This window comes from Doryrhamphus excisus, linkage group LG2 (genome assembly GCF_037039965.1).
Source record: "Doryrhamphus excisus strain RoL-2023G ecotype Guam linkage group LG2, RoL_Dexc_Guam_v1.1, whole genome shotgun sequence".
NCBI lineage: Eukaryota > Metazoa > Chordata > Actinopteri > Syngnathiformes > Syngnathidae > Doryrhamphus > Doryrhamphus excisus.
Window position 1 is genome coordinate 1,659,239 of NC_136358.1, and position 13,099 is coordinate 1,672,337.

Here is a 13,099-nt window from a genome sequence, read left to right on the forward strand (position 1 = left end):
AACCAAACTTCCATCTTGGAATACCGGTTGGAGTTTTCCTATGCTGCTCGACTGCTGATTGCGATCGATTGGGAGGAATATTCTGACTGTTGTCCCAAGTGGCAAATCTCATCCTCTAGCAGGCTTTAGGAAATATCTCGAACTGGACTGAATGCTAAGACGAGACAAGGTTGGAAAACTCTGTAGGTGGTTATTTTAGACTTGTACCGGGTTGCTGACCCTGTATGTCCTGCTTTCCTCACGGAAATCCCTGTCTCATGGTGTCTGATACCAATCTGTATACATGTCTCATTGCTGTCTGTTCAGCCACTATTTGAATATTCTGTCATGGGTACCACCTCATGATGTCATGGTTATTTGCAAAAAAACTGAATAATAATGCACAAATCTGTGGTTTGAATCTTCTATCGAATTATCCTGTTCTTGCCACATTTTACTTTTCTTTGCAACAAAGCAGAGCATGGGAGAAGGCTCATAGATTGGTAGTGGAAACATATTCGGAATGTTTTATGATTCCAAACTGGACACGCATTACTGTCCCTCAGCTTCAAGAGTATGTTTTGAATTCAACAGTAGTACTTTGAACATGCTTACATGTACTGTGTGTGGCGATGCATATGGTGGACGTATAACTTTCACTGCAGTGGAGTCATTTTAATTCAAGAGAATGGGAACACCTCTTTGTATCTTCAAGACCTCTTCTGGTTGAGCTAATCCTGTCTCTATTCCTGGCTCCAGACCAGCTGGGAGAGTGGAACTAATCCAAATCTGTATTATTAGATCAGCTCTCAAAGTGAAACACTGAAGTAGTGTGAGGGTCAAAGTTGAACTGAAATATGTGAAACTTTCCCAATCTATCCTGATCAACTACCCATGTGCTGAAAACATAACAACAAAAATTTGAAACTGATCCAAAACCATAATGCAAAAGTGATATAGCTTCATAGTGGTAAGTACACATGCATATTTAACGCAACGTAGAGGTGTTCGCTCAATTGTGATTTTAATGTCTGCTATGTCTACCCAGCTCACCCAACCGCAACCACCCATCAACCTCTCATTAGATGTCAACTGACTAAACAGGATTAAAGTCAAAGCCTCTTTCTGTCGTTCCACCTGACTCAGCGTCAGTTTGTTGCATTTCTGAACAAATGAAGGTCGGAGACGAAGGTAAAAAGATTTTACTCTTTATTCTTTTGCATATTGCTTTGTTGTTTATAAAATGTAGACTATTGTTCACAGTCAGAGGATAGACTTATGGAAGGAATCAGGAGTTAAAATGTCTTTGAGTAGTCTTTACATTGGTCAAATTGACTCCTCACTTTCCTCAGTTATGTAGGACTTTTTTTTTAAAACTATTATACATTTTTAAAAAGAAGAAAGTCAGACATAGTTGCAAAAATTCAAGTTCAACAACAAAATGCACATATTACTTGATTGATGTTGTGACCGTGCATGATTGTATGATATGGCTGCTGAATACGCCGACTTTAGTGAATTTTTAATGAGGTGAAACTTGTGTCCTTTTGTTTTGATTTGGAACTGTGGTATGTATCGGAGATACGCATACATCATTTTTCTGCCATTAATGAAGAGTTAGTTTCGCAGTTTGTGGTGCTTTTGTTTTAAATGACTGCAAATGCCTCCTTTTGTTGCTTCCTTGGAACCTTCCGTGAAATTATGACATAAGGAACTGTTTTGTTAGTACTTTACAGCTGGTCAACTCAAAAGCACAACATCAGTCATCAATGTTTTCATGTGGCAAGACATGATCAGTTTGCATTCATTAGCTCTTGCAGTCGTGTGCTGGTGGCTTGACTGCTGAGTCGAGGTGTTTAATCCTGTAAAGCTGCCAAGTAAAAATAACCCTGAAACCAGGATTACACACACACACACACACACAGCACCATGATGTCTTCATTCGATCTTTTGGGGTGTTTCTGTTTGATTTACAGAGTGACAATGAAGCTGCCCAGGTGGTTTCTGGGAGTGTGTTTGTGGTTGCTAAGTGTTGCAGAGGTTTGGACTGCTACCTTCAAGTTGGCTCTGATCGGCCCCTGGTCCTGTGATCCGATGTTCTCCAGGGCAATGCCAACGGCAGCAGCCAACTTGGCACTGTCAAGGTTACGGAGTGACAGCAGTCTGAGCAGAGGATATTGGTATGATGTCAAACTGCTAGATGAGGACTGTTCCACTTCGAAAGGTTTGATATAATCAACATTGTTTCAAATGTTTGCAAACTAAGGTTGTTACAAGAAAGTTCTCTTTGGTTTTTCAGCTTTGGCAGAACTTGGTGACATGGAAGGTTACGGCCACGCCTACATTGGACCCTTTAATCCCATGCTTTGTCATGCTGCCTCTTTATTGGCTCAACACTGGGAGGTGGGGCTTGCATCGCCTGGCTGCCTGGATGCTGACTGGCCAAACCTCCCGCCTGTCACCCCACCCAGCAGAGTCCTGTTCAGTGTTCTCAGCTTCTTTCACTGGGCACATGTTGGCATCATTTCAGGTTAGGAATATCACCTTAGCGGGTGCGGTCAAGTGATAGGGATTTAATTAGTGTGGGTGCTGTTAGTGTGGTTAGTATAGCAGGACTATTCAACTCTATTCAATTGTTCTGGGAGCCACATTTGCAGAAATCTAAGGGCAGGGTGGCCGGACTTCTCCGTTTTAACCTCATCAAATGTCTAATATAGTCATACAGTATATGTACAGTCTCACAGAATCAATGTTTACACTCGTCAAAGATCCTCTATATTGTAACAGTACACTATACTGCTTTGGACAGTTGTTTATCTGATATTTACCCACCAACTTGTGTCTTGTAAACCAAACATGCTTTTCTCTGGTGGGGTTGCATTTGGCTGTGCAGGATAGGAGTGTTGTGCTGTTTGCTTTAAAATTTGGATGTGCTGAGAAAAAAACCCTAAGTTTGGAGTCTGCTGCAGAAATGTTACTTGCTCCCAGTTTTTTAACCGGTGTGTTGTCATTTATGGACCGCCAGTTGAATAGCCCCGGTACTTTGTATGGAAACTTTCCTGTTAATTGGAAGATGTTCAGATAAGAAATAACAATTCTACAACTTTCCACTATTAGCTCCGGTTGACATTTGGACAAGCACCGGACAAGAAGTGGCCTCCGCCCTCAGGGAACTTGGCTTGCCCGTTGGTCCGGTTCTTACCATGGAAACCAGGAGCAGTGATGGACCTCAGCATGCACTCGAAGCAATCAGACAGGCAGACAAGGTCAAAGGTCAGTATTTCTGCTTCACAGATCACCTTTGAGCCTAGTCATTCTGGCCCTGAAGGTTGTAATGGGAAGACGCTACACTACTTGAGAACATTCCAGTTACAAACACACTCGGTCCGATATAGAGGCTACTTCCGCAAGTCTGAATTTAAGAGTTGCGTGCCTTCAGTGTATGAGCAATTCGAAGATTTGAATAGGATCTTCTGGAACGTAGTAACTGCAAGTTAGTCTATTTAAGACTTGAGAAGAGTCCTGAAGTTGCTGTTTGTTTTTATTTACAGTGGTGATATTATGCATGAGCTCTGTTCTTGTCGGTGGGGAGGATCAGAGAAAGCTCCTTTTGGCTGCTCTGGACATGGGGATGGTCTCAGAAGGTTACGTCTTCATTCCATACGACGCCCTCCTCTATAGTCTGCCCTACCAGGTAAATGACTGAAACTACATAGCACTGCCAGGGATTTTGAGTCATCATTTTTGATGAGGGTTGACCAAACATTTTCCATCGAGGGCCATTTTGGTGTTGTTTTTGTTGTAAAAAAAGTTTTTATATGTATTTAAAGACAAAACTTTGGTAGCTATGATTTATAAGTGACAAAGCGTATTATTAAAACATATTATTTTTGCTTTTTTTTTTATTGTTGTTGTATTTCTGGTTAATTTAGGGGCCATCCACATGGAAACATTTTCAGCAGCGTTCTAGTTGCCTTGAAACAGTATTTTTTCAAAATGGCTTCCAGAGTGGGAAAACCTGAAAAGGCCTGCTTGTTGTTTCTGTGTAATCAAGCGATATGTCATTTTTAGAAAACAAATATGTCACTGACCCATTGCCACCTCATCGCCATCACATGACCAGAAGGGAGGTGTATTACACCTTCTTTACACAGAGATCTGGACGCAACTATTTACTAATCCGGCACAGTGTGGTTGCAAATTTTGTTTCAACTCGCCAAAAGAAAGATCCTAGCAATGTTTCCTTGTGGACAAGGCATTCATTTCTAGAATGTGCCATGGACCAATAAAAAACAAGATGAGGGCCGCTAATGGCCCCTGGGTCGTAATTTAGACAACCCGCTGCCATAGGCCATGTCTCCCTCTCAGTCACCCTCATATCAAAACTTGTGTAATGAATAGTTACAATAGTGTACATTCCTGGTAATCTGACATTAGCATTGCGTGATGTATGGTCAAATTTGTCTTATTTGTATTTGAGAATTTACTGTTAAACATAAACATCACAGACTGTGTATTATTAATCAAAGAGTATGAGTATGCTTGTTTATTGGACACGCCCTGCTAACAAAGGCCACAACTAATTATAGTGTTGTTTCATGCAATGAAATCAATTAAACGTGCAGCTACGTATCCGGAAGTCCTCGGGAGCGCTTGGGTGTGTGACTGAATCGTACCTAGAGGAGTGCTGGGGGTAGAATTAATGAAACAGACCGTTTCAGTCGGAAACATGAAGTCAGTGGAAATACTGAAGAAAGAGGAGCAAAATCTGGAAGGTGTAGAACGCTTTCTGTCCGGGTTATCGTGTGTAGCTGTCACTAAACTCAACAGGTCCTTTTAAGAAAAAAACTTTCTGCTTTATTTTTTCTACAAGGACACGGTGTTCCCCCAACTGACCAACAGCACCCAACTTCGTCATGCTTACAGCTCCGTTCTGACTGTCACCATGGCATCTGATCAGAATTTCTACAAAGCCTTTCGTCAGGCTCAAATGAACCGAGAGATCCGATCTGCGGTGGCAGCAACTGAGGTAAAAACAAAAACAAACTAAAGACAAACATGTAACATTTAGATGGGGTTAGGTGGGACATGCAGGTAGTAGGACTGACAGAGGAAGGTTCAAAGTGCAGGGAAAAAAAGGAAACCCATGACCTGCTATGGTGTCCCTGAATGGGACAAGCTGAAAGTTTGAAAGATTGAATCCCTCAAGGAGAAATCGACTAATGAGGACAATTAACTGATGATTGTCTGATTTGTTTGGTTTAGTTTTTACGGCAAATTCCCTTCCTAACGCAACCATCCATACCACCACTTGTACCATCTGCCTGTAAGGTAGTGACATGTACACGCTATACCACCAGTACAGTACAGTGTAGCCAAATTGCAGCACTTTGTCGTGTGATATTTGACGTCTAGAAGCTCTTTTCATTGGGATTAACTGTCAACAGGTGTCTCCACTCTTTGGGACCATCTTCAACATGGTTTACTTCGTTGCTAAGGCTGTAGAGGAGCGTCGCCAGGCAGCCGGTGGACATTGGGTGACGGGTGATCAATTGGCCCAGTCAGATGGAGGTTTTGACTACCAGGGATTTAATCAGGTCAGTAATGTTTCAAAGACCAAATGCAAAAATGGTTCGTGCTACAAGCATATCATTTAGCTCAATGTTTTGTTCTAATTTTGGTTTGCTTTTAACGGTAAATAACGCTCAGATGTGATCACCACCAGGTGTTGCATGGCGGTAGAGACGGCAGTGGTTTGCAAGCCGCATACGTGGTGTTGGACAGTGAGGGAGATCGACTGGTGCCGACACACACACTTGCTCCAACACAAACCGATGGATCTGTCAGCTACCTGAGAAAGCTGAGTCGCTCCTTTGTCTTCCCGGGAGGAAAACCCCCGAGTGCCGCTTCCTGTTGGTTCAACCCTGATGAGGCTTGTGGAGGTGATGTGTCAGCTTGTGGTGATCTACCGACCTGAAACAGACTAGACTAGCCCCCAGCGCATAATAAAACTTTGTGTCGTCATTGAGTCCATTTATCCATGAAGGTAAGTGGTAATTGTATTTTCTCTCTTGTAGACTCCGATGCTGTGATGAGCTTCTTTGGCTGCATATTGCTCTGCCTTCTGATTGGAGCCATTTACTTTTGGATCAGGTAAACGGCCCACTGAAATATCACTTTGAGTGTGGACACGCTCAACTCTCAAAACTCAACACTTAACTCCAGTTTTCATGAGCTGAACTCAAAGATCTTAAATAGTATACACAAAAGGTATATCTCTCTCAAGCACATCACTTTCCAAATCACTTTCATATTCACTTACGTGCTTGCATATACACGATTTTTACGATTTTAAGATTCTCTTACTGGTTTTTAAATGTCTTAATGCCCTTGCACCTTCTTATTTATCTGATCTGCTTTTACCTGCGGTCCTCTTTATATTTTTAGTCCTATTTTATGCTTTTAGTTTTTAGCTTTTAACTCCAGTATTTCCTCAGGGGGGGTCCTCCACACTGGGGGCTGTGTCGGGTCTGCTGAGGGGGTGCCATCCTTGGGTCCCTTTGAACCGGCCGGCCGGGGGTCCTCCCTTTAATGTGGAGGTCCGCCCGTCTGTCGAAGTCAGGGGGCCCGGGTGCTGGTCCCCCGATGGCACGGCCTGCGGCTCCTCCCAGTGTGGACGGCCCCAAAGGTGGCGTTTCCCCGATCCTCAGTGCCATGCCACGTCTCCCTACTGTGTGTGATTGTGTGTGTGTGGGTGTGTGTGTGTGTCTAGTATGGAGGGAGGTAGGGAGGGTCTTTCTTAGTATTTGTTTGTCCTTTTAATTCTGGTAATTGTTTTTAATTCTGTAAAGCACTTTGTGTTGCATGTCTTTGCAGGAAAAGTGCTATACAAATAAAGTTGATTTTATTTGATTTGATATATACAGAATAATAAAACATTTTCTCCTTCGAGTTCAGCTCATGACAAAAACAAGTGCATTTAAATTTTTTTGTTAAATGTGTAGTGTACATGCAGTACATCCAGTATGTGTATTACTATATGCATACTCACAAACACACACATTCTGTGGAGTAGTTATATTTCTCACATTGCTAACCCGATGTCATTCATTGAATTACAATATGTTTGCCTCAGGAAACGCAGGATGGCGGAGAACATGACAAAACTCATTCTGACATTGGATGACATTGTCTTCATCGACACTCAAGTCAGCAGGAAGGTCTGATTGCAACAAAGTTGTTGTTTAATATGTGGTGCCATACTAAGAAAATAGAAGTAAATCGCAAACCAGTTACACTGTTTAAACTAAACTAGCCCGACCCTAAAACTGCTCTTTGTAACACGACTGAGGAGTCAAAGATTTTGAACCACCGTATTACTTTAGTACATCGTCAGAGGAATATTTTGGAATAGACGAAAGCCGGTTAGCATTATTCAATGTCAATTGTGATGGTTTCTTAGAAGCTGAACGACGAGTCAATCATGAGGAGTCTTCTCGAAATTAAAACTCCATTCCGCTCGATTGCCAGAAGCTACATATTGACAACACCCGAGAGCTCAAATATCGGAATACTGGAGGTACAAAAAAAAAAACACATCCACATCTCTGACTGGTGGTTTCATTTCATGTGTGTACTCTGATTGGCTGTGCTGTTCGCAGGGCGACTGGGTTTGGCTGAAGAAGATCCCAGGAGGAAGGACAGTTGCAGCTGTCAATCAGAACACACGGAAACTCTTCAGCAATGTATGACGGAGAATCCTCACGTGACTCAATTGATTAGTTGACAAGAACCGTCGTACAGTGGAACCAGATTAAGTCAGTCCAGCTTAAGCCGGTTGCGCATGTATGAAAGCTGTATTGTTGTTGTAGTCATACAATGAAATTCCCACACCAGTTCTGTTATATAAAAGTATAAAATAACATGAAACAAATGGAAGCGTGACCATGTCAATAAGCAGCTGTGGGTTGAAAAATCACCCAGTTTTCTTTTGTCTCCGGCCAAAGTCAGAAGTTTCAATGGCTAGTTTCATTTTTGATGATTCTGCTTATGTTGACATCACACGTCGGTTCCACTGTATTCATGTTTTGAGTCAATTATGTCGTCATTATTGGCTCTTGCGGTGTCATACAATGTTGAGCATCGGACTGCCTTTACTTTCTCACGTTGGAGTCCAAAAGATCTTAAAGATGTTCTTTGGCAGTTGATTGCCAAACATCAGATTTTTCTGTCTTTCCAGTTAAGAGAAATGCGACATGAAAATTTGAACCTCTACTTGGGAATGTTTGTGGACTCAGGGATCTTTGCTCTCGTGGTTGAACACTGCCCTCGCGGCAGCCTGGCAGACCTTTTAGCTGATAGCGAGATGAGGTTGGACTGGATGTTCAAGTCGTCTCTATTGATGGACCTCATCAAGGTGAAAGTGAACTTTTTTTCAAGTCCAATCATTCTTGAAGCTAACCGTGATCAATGGGTGTATTTCAGGGGATGAAGCATCTCCACCTACGAGGTTTAAGTCATGGTCGACTGAAGTCCACAAACTGTCTAGTTGATGGACGCTTTGTTCTGAAGATCAGTGATTATGGACTTCACATGATCCTTCACTCAGAGAGACTCATCCTTCCTGAGGACTCACAAGGTGAGATGTTTCTGCCCATTCACTAATCCAAAATGTGATAGTGGACTTCTAAAGTTTGGGTGTTTTTGTCTCTGCTCGTCCACCAGACCTGCTGTGGACCGCTCCTGAGCTTTTGAGGTCTCCAGTCAGAGGAGGTTCAAAGGCTGGGGACGTGTACAGTTTCTCCATCATCATCCAGGAAGTGATTTCGCGAACGCCACCCTATGCCATGATGGACATGCCTGCTGACGGTGAGAATGTCCTCCGTCGTAAAATGTGTCCTGATGGACCGCAGTTCACCTTCATTGCGTCCTGTGGATCGTACCACAGAGATCTTGGAGAGGTTGAAGCAGCCACCTCCCCTTTGCCGGCCGATCGTTTCGGTGGATGAAGCTCCAGCCGAATGTCTCAATCTGATGAACGAATGTTGGAATGAAGATCATGCCAAGAGGCCGAGCTTCGATGACATTTTCAAACAGGTGACTGACCACATGAGATGAAATCAAACAATCCCAGCTTCAGGAACATGGGGAAAGCTGACAGTACGATAAGAGATTTGAATGTGACGGACATTGTTGTGTTGCAGTTTCGAGGCATCAACAGAGGGAAGAGAGCAAACATTATTGACTCCATGTTACGAATGTTGGAGCAATATAGTTCAAACCTGGAAGATCTCATCCGTGAAAGAACTGATGAGCTTGAGGTGGAGAGAAACAAGACGGAGAAGCTCATAGGACAACTGCTGCCAAAGTAAGACGCATATTTGCTGAAATACTTAGCATTTTTACTTGTGTCTTTTGCTGTGCTAGCTAAACAGATATACTGTATCTGTGCTGTATGTTTACATACGTTTGTGTATACATGAGGACAACAAGCCTTGCGTCACTGGGAGTCATACGAAGGGTTATAGGGTTGACAAAATCTTCCTCAGTAATTATCATTTGTGTGATAGTCATCCTCTCAACATCACGGTTCCAACATCTCTCCCTCGCTCTATTACATTTTTTCAACAATTAATCAATATATAAGTAGTTAGTTTTGTGGTTGACTACTAATATTAGTTGAATTAAAATGTGCATATTTAAGCTATTTTTTGCCTGAATTAAGCATTTTCAATAATAAAAAGGGCGAAATGAACTAAAATAAACAATATAATAAATATTTTAATGAATTAATTTATTTTATTAATATTTATAAATATAAAAATAAACAAATACAGCATAAGCCATTAAGACCACCATTCACTTGTGAATGTAGCATTCTACATTGGTCGCTAGGTATCAGTAATTGTTAGAAAAGCACCAAACTCGAGCGCTGGAACAACAGGCTTTTATTGCAGATTTAAAATATCTCACAAACGGCACAATAATAATAATAATTAATATCATGGGTTCCTGTTGTGTCCCACAACAAGCTAAAACGCTGAAGTGAGAAATCTACTTTTTATTGCCCTAATACTGCACCCTTCAGTATCAGCCGATAAATCAATCTGATAGCATGAATCATACATAATTTTACTTTTAATTTGTAGCGTGGAATGTGACAAAATCAGGGGATATTACTCAATGATAGAACAATAGTCAGCAACTGTAGGTATGAGAAAAACTGACCCAATTACTTCTGCGGCATAGTTTTATCGACAATATGGCGGCGGCTTCACTGAGGCGTTCAATGAAGCGTTTAAACCCGACATTACTCTCCATCGACCGAGGCTGGTTCTTTCCTTCTATGGACAATGACTTTCTGCCGTCCCGTGGGAGTTCCTCATGTTTTTTTGTTTTTTTTGTCTCAAATGCTTTATTAAATTGGTTGAATTAAACTATGCCACCGCAGGAATCATGCACATGACAATTATTGCACTCAGATATAACCTCTTGTTTAGACTTTTATAGAAAAATACATGGATGTGCTACTTTCTATCATGGATAACAATTGTTTCAGGTCCGTGGCTCAGGCTCTCAAGAAAGGGAAGCCAGTTCGCCCGGAACATTACGCCGATTGCACTCTTTACTTCAGCGATATTGTTGGATTCACAACCATCTCTGCTCTCAGCGAACCCATCGAGGTACAAACCGCTCAAGTCCCACAGCCATTGTATTTATGTCACATTGTTTGCATCGTGCCTGCGTAGGTCGTGGACCTGCTGAATGACCTCTACACCATGTTTGATGCCATCATTGCTTCTCATGATGTCTACAAGGTAGGAATCTTTCAACTTAAACTCAGGATCAAATGGTTCCATTTGGAAGCAACTCCAGGAAGTACAAAGTGTTGTGTTGTCACGGTTTACCGAACAACAAATAAGACCAAAGTAATCATTTCTCTTTGCAGGTTGAAACGATTGGTGATGCCTACATGGTAGCATCCGGCGTTCCCAACAGGAATGGAAATCGGCATGCAGCTGAAGTATCTAACATGTCGCTGGATATCCTGCACGCCATTGGAGCGTTCAAGATCAAACATATGCCGGAAATTAAAGTGAAGATACGAATTGGACTTCACTCTGGTATACACACAGACACACATTAGTGAGAACACAAAAAAAAAAGAACGATTGATATTAGCTGACAGTGACACATACACAGACATCACATCAAATGTTCATCTATGCTAAAAATGTGTTCCCAGGTCCAGTTGTGGCAGGCGTGGTGGGTCTCACGATGCCCAGGTACTGTCTGTTTGGAGACACTGTGACCACAGCTTCTCTTATGGAATCCAGCGGACTTCGTACGTAGACAAAACAGGAAAAATACATCCAATAATGCCACTGCGAACCTGCACAATATTGAACAATTTTGTACTTTGTAGCCTACAGAATCCACATCAGTCTGAGTACAGTGAAGGTTCTGACAAGTCTCAAACAGGGTTACCACATGGAGACCAGAAAAGCTCAGGTACCCGCATTAACTTGTTCACTTGTTAATTTATATACAATATGAGTCTTTTATGGTCCCATCTTGATTTATGGCTGATATGTTTGCAGTCTTTTGAAAGATGACATGCAAATCTGAAACTGTCAAACAGTAATTAAGTCAGATAAAAAGTTAAGCTGTGGTTTTAGGTGAAAGGTTCAGAGGACACCTACTGGCTGGTGGGGAGAGACGACTTCAATAAACCTCTACCTGTCCCTCCAGACCTTCTGGGAGGGTAAGGACACACACACACTCACACACGTACACAAGCATGAACGTTAATCAAACAAATGGCATGGCTAAAGATGAATCAGTGCGGGACATTTTTCCTTCTGGCTAAGTTGTTGTACGTTGGTGTGTGTGCTTTAGGGCCAGTAACCACGGTATCAGCCTTGATGAAATCCCAGTTGAAAGAAGACAGAAGTTTCTGGACCGACAGAAGAAGATGAAGAAATAGACGTTGCCAACGGACATACACATACACATACACATATACACACTACCTCTGAGTTTATGATGCAAATCTAAAACAAAAAACAAGCAAAAAAAAAAAACATTAGGCTTCCTGATCACTGTTTGTGCCTCTTGTGGTTCTTGCAATAGTGAAATGTGTTGCAATGAAATTATATTTTTCAGTGCATGATCTTAATAGGTGCTTTTTACTCAATTAGTGTTTCTGTCTATCTACAGTAAAACTTTTCAAATGTCAAAAATCACAGTCCATTCCAGGACAGGTCAATTTCCACCTTGTTTCTAATCTAAAATCATTTTCCGAATGCAAATAATAGCAGTAGAAAGAATCAAGCTGATGCCATCATAAAACCGTATTTAACCTTAGAGGCAATGTTTTAAATAACTAAGACACAGTAATATTCTTAATGGTCATATAAGAAAAAAATGTGTTCACCACTGTTAATATTCTGACGTAGAAAGATTCACTTGTAACTTTAGTGACAAAGTGATGGTTAGAGGAAACTCATTTTTCATAAATGTCACATAAGTCTGAAACAAAGTTAACTGTAGCTTGTAAATGAAATAAAAAGCTGCCTTGCCTTGTTGTTGTTGGTCCTCTCGTCCCCTCCACGGGGCCTCCGTGGTTCTGGGGGGGTCTCTCTGCACGGCCGCTGTCCTCTGGTCCGCTGGAAAAATGATGATGATGATAACAGAAAATGACAACAGAGTCAGACAAAGCAAAACAAACATGACCATACTGTACATAAGTGTTTTGAGTGTATAAGTGTACACCAAGCAGTGTACTGGCAGTTGCATTGTTGCATTCATGTATGTATGTATGTAGTGCCTATACACATACATACATACATACATACATACATACATACTATATATATACACATACATACATGTAGAGGAAATCTTCCACCACCCTCATGGGGGCTCCCGGCAGGACCCAAAAAATGCAGAAATCTTTTTTTTTTGGAGATGTTGATTTTCGGCAAAAATGATAAGGGGTTAGCCTTTTGTTTTTGTTTTTTTTCAGCTTGCTTCAACTGCAGTTTTCTGCTCTGGAATGTAGTGGAAACCTCCCACACCATCATCATTTTGCCTTGTTTGGGTCCTGCCGGGACCCTTG

At 41.7% G+C, this 13,099-nt stretch overlaps 1 protein-coding gene across 1 annotated transcript; it reads left to right on the plus strand.

Moving 5' to 3' along the window:
* The first annotated feature begins 40 nt into the window (after positions 1-40).
* Positions 41-12,573, plus strand: LOC131126173 (retinal guanylyl cyclase 2-like). Its single transcript, XM_058068423.2, has 24 exons — positions 41-1,170; positions 1,956-2,203; positions 2,279-2,509; positions 3,097-3,252; positions 3,531-3,673; positions 4,853-5,008; positions 5,427-5,576; positions 5,705-5,921; positions 6,057-6,132; positions 7,115-7,199; positions 7,442-7,558; positions 7,641-7,724; positions 8,219-8,395; positions 8,464-8,617; positions 8,704-8,847; positions 8,927-9,075; positions 9,183-9,346; positions 10,538-10,661; positions 10,728-10,796; positions 10,928-11,102; positions 11,225-11,323; positions 11,405-11,490; positions 11,658-11,743; positions 11,878-12,573. Exons 2-24 carry the CDS (start codon positions 1,963-1,965, stop codon positions 11,963-11,965), a joined length of 3,171 nt encoding a protein of 1,056 aa, XP_057924406.2. The 5' UTR covers positions 41-1,170; positions 1,956-1,962; the 3' UTR covers positions 11,966-12,573.
* Positions 12,574-13,099: the final 526 nt, after the last annotated feature.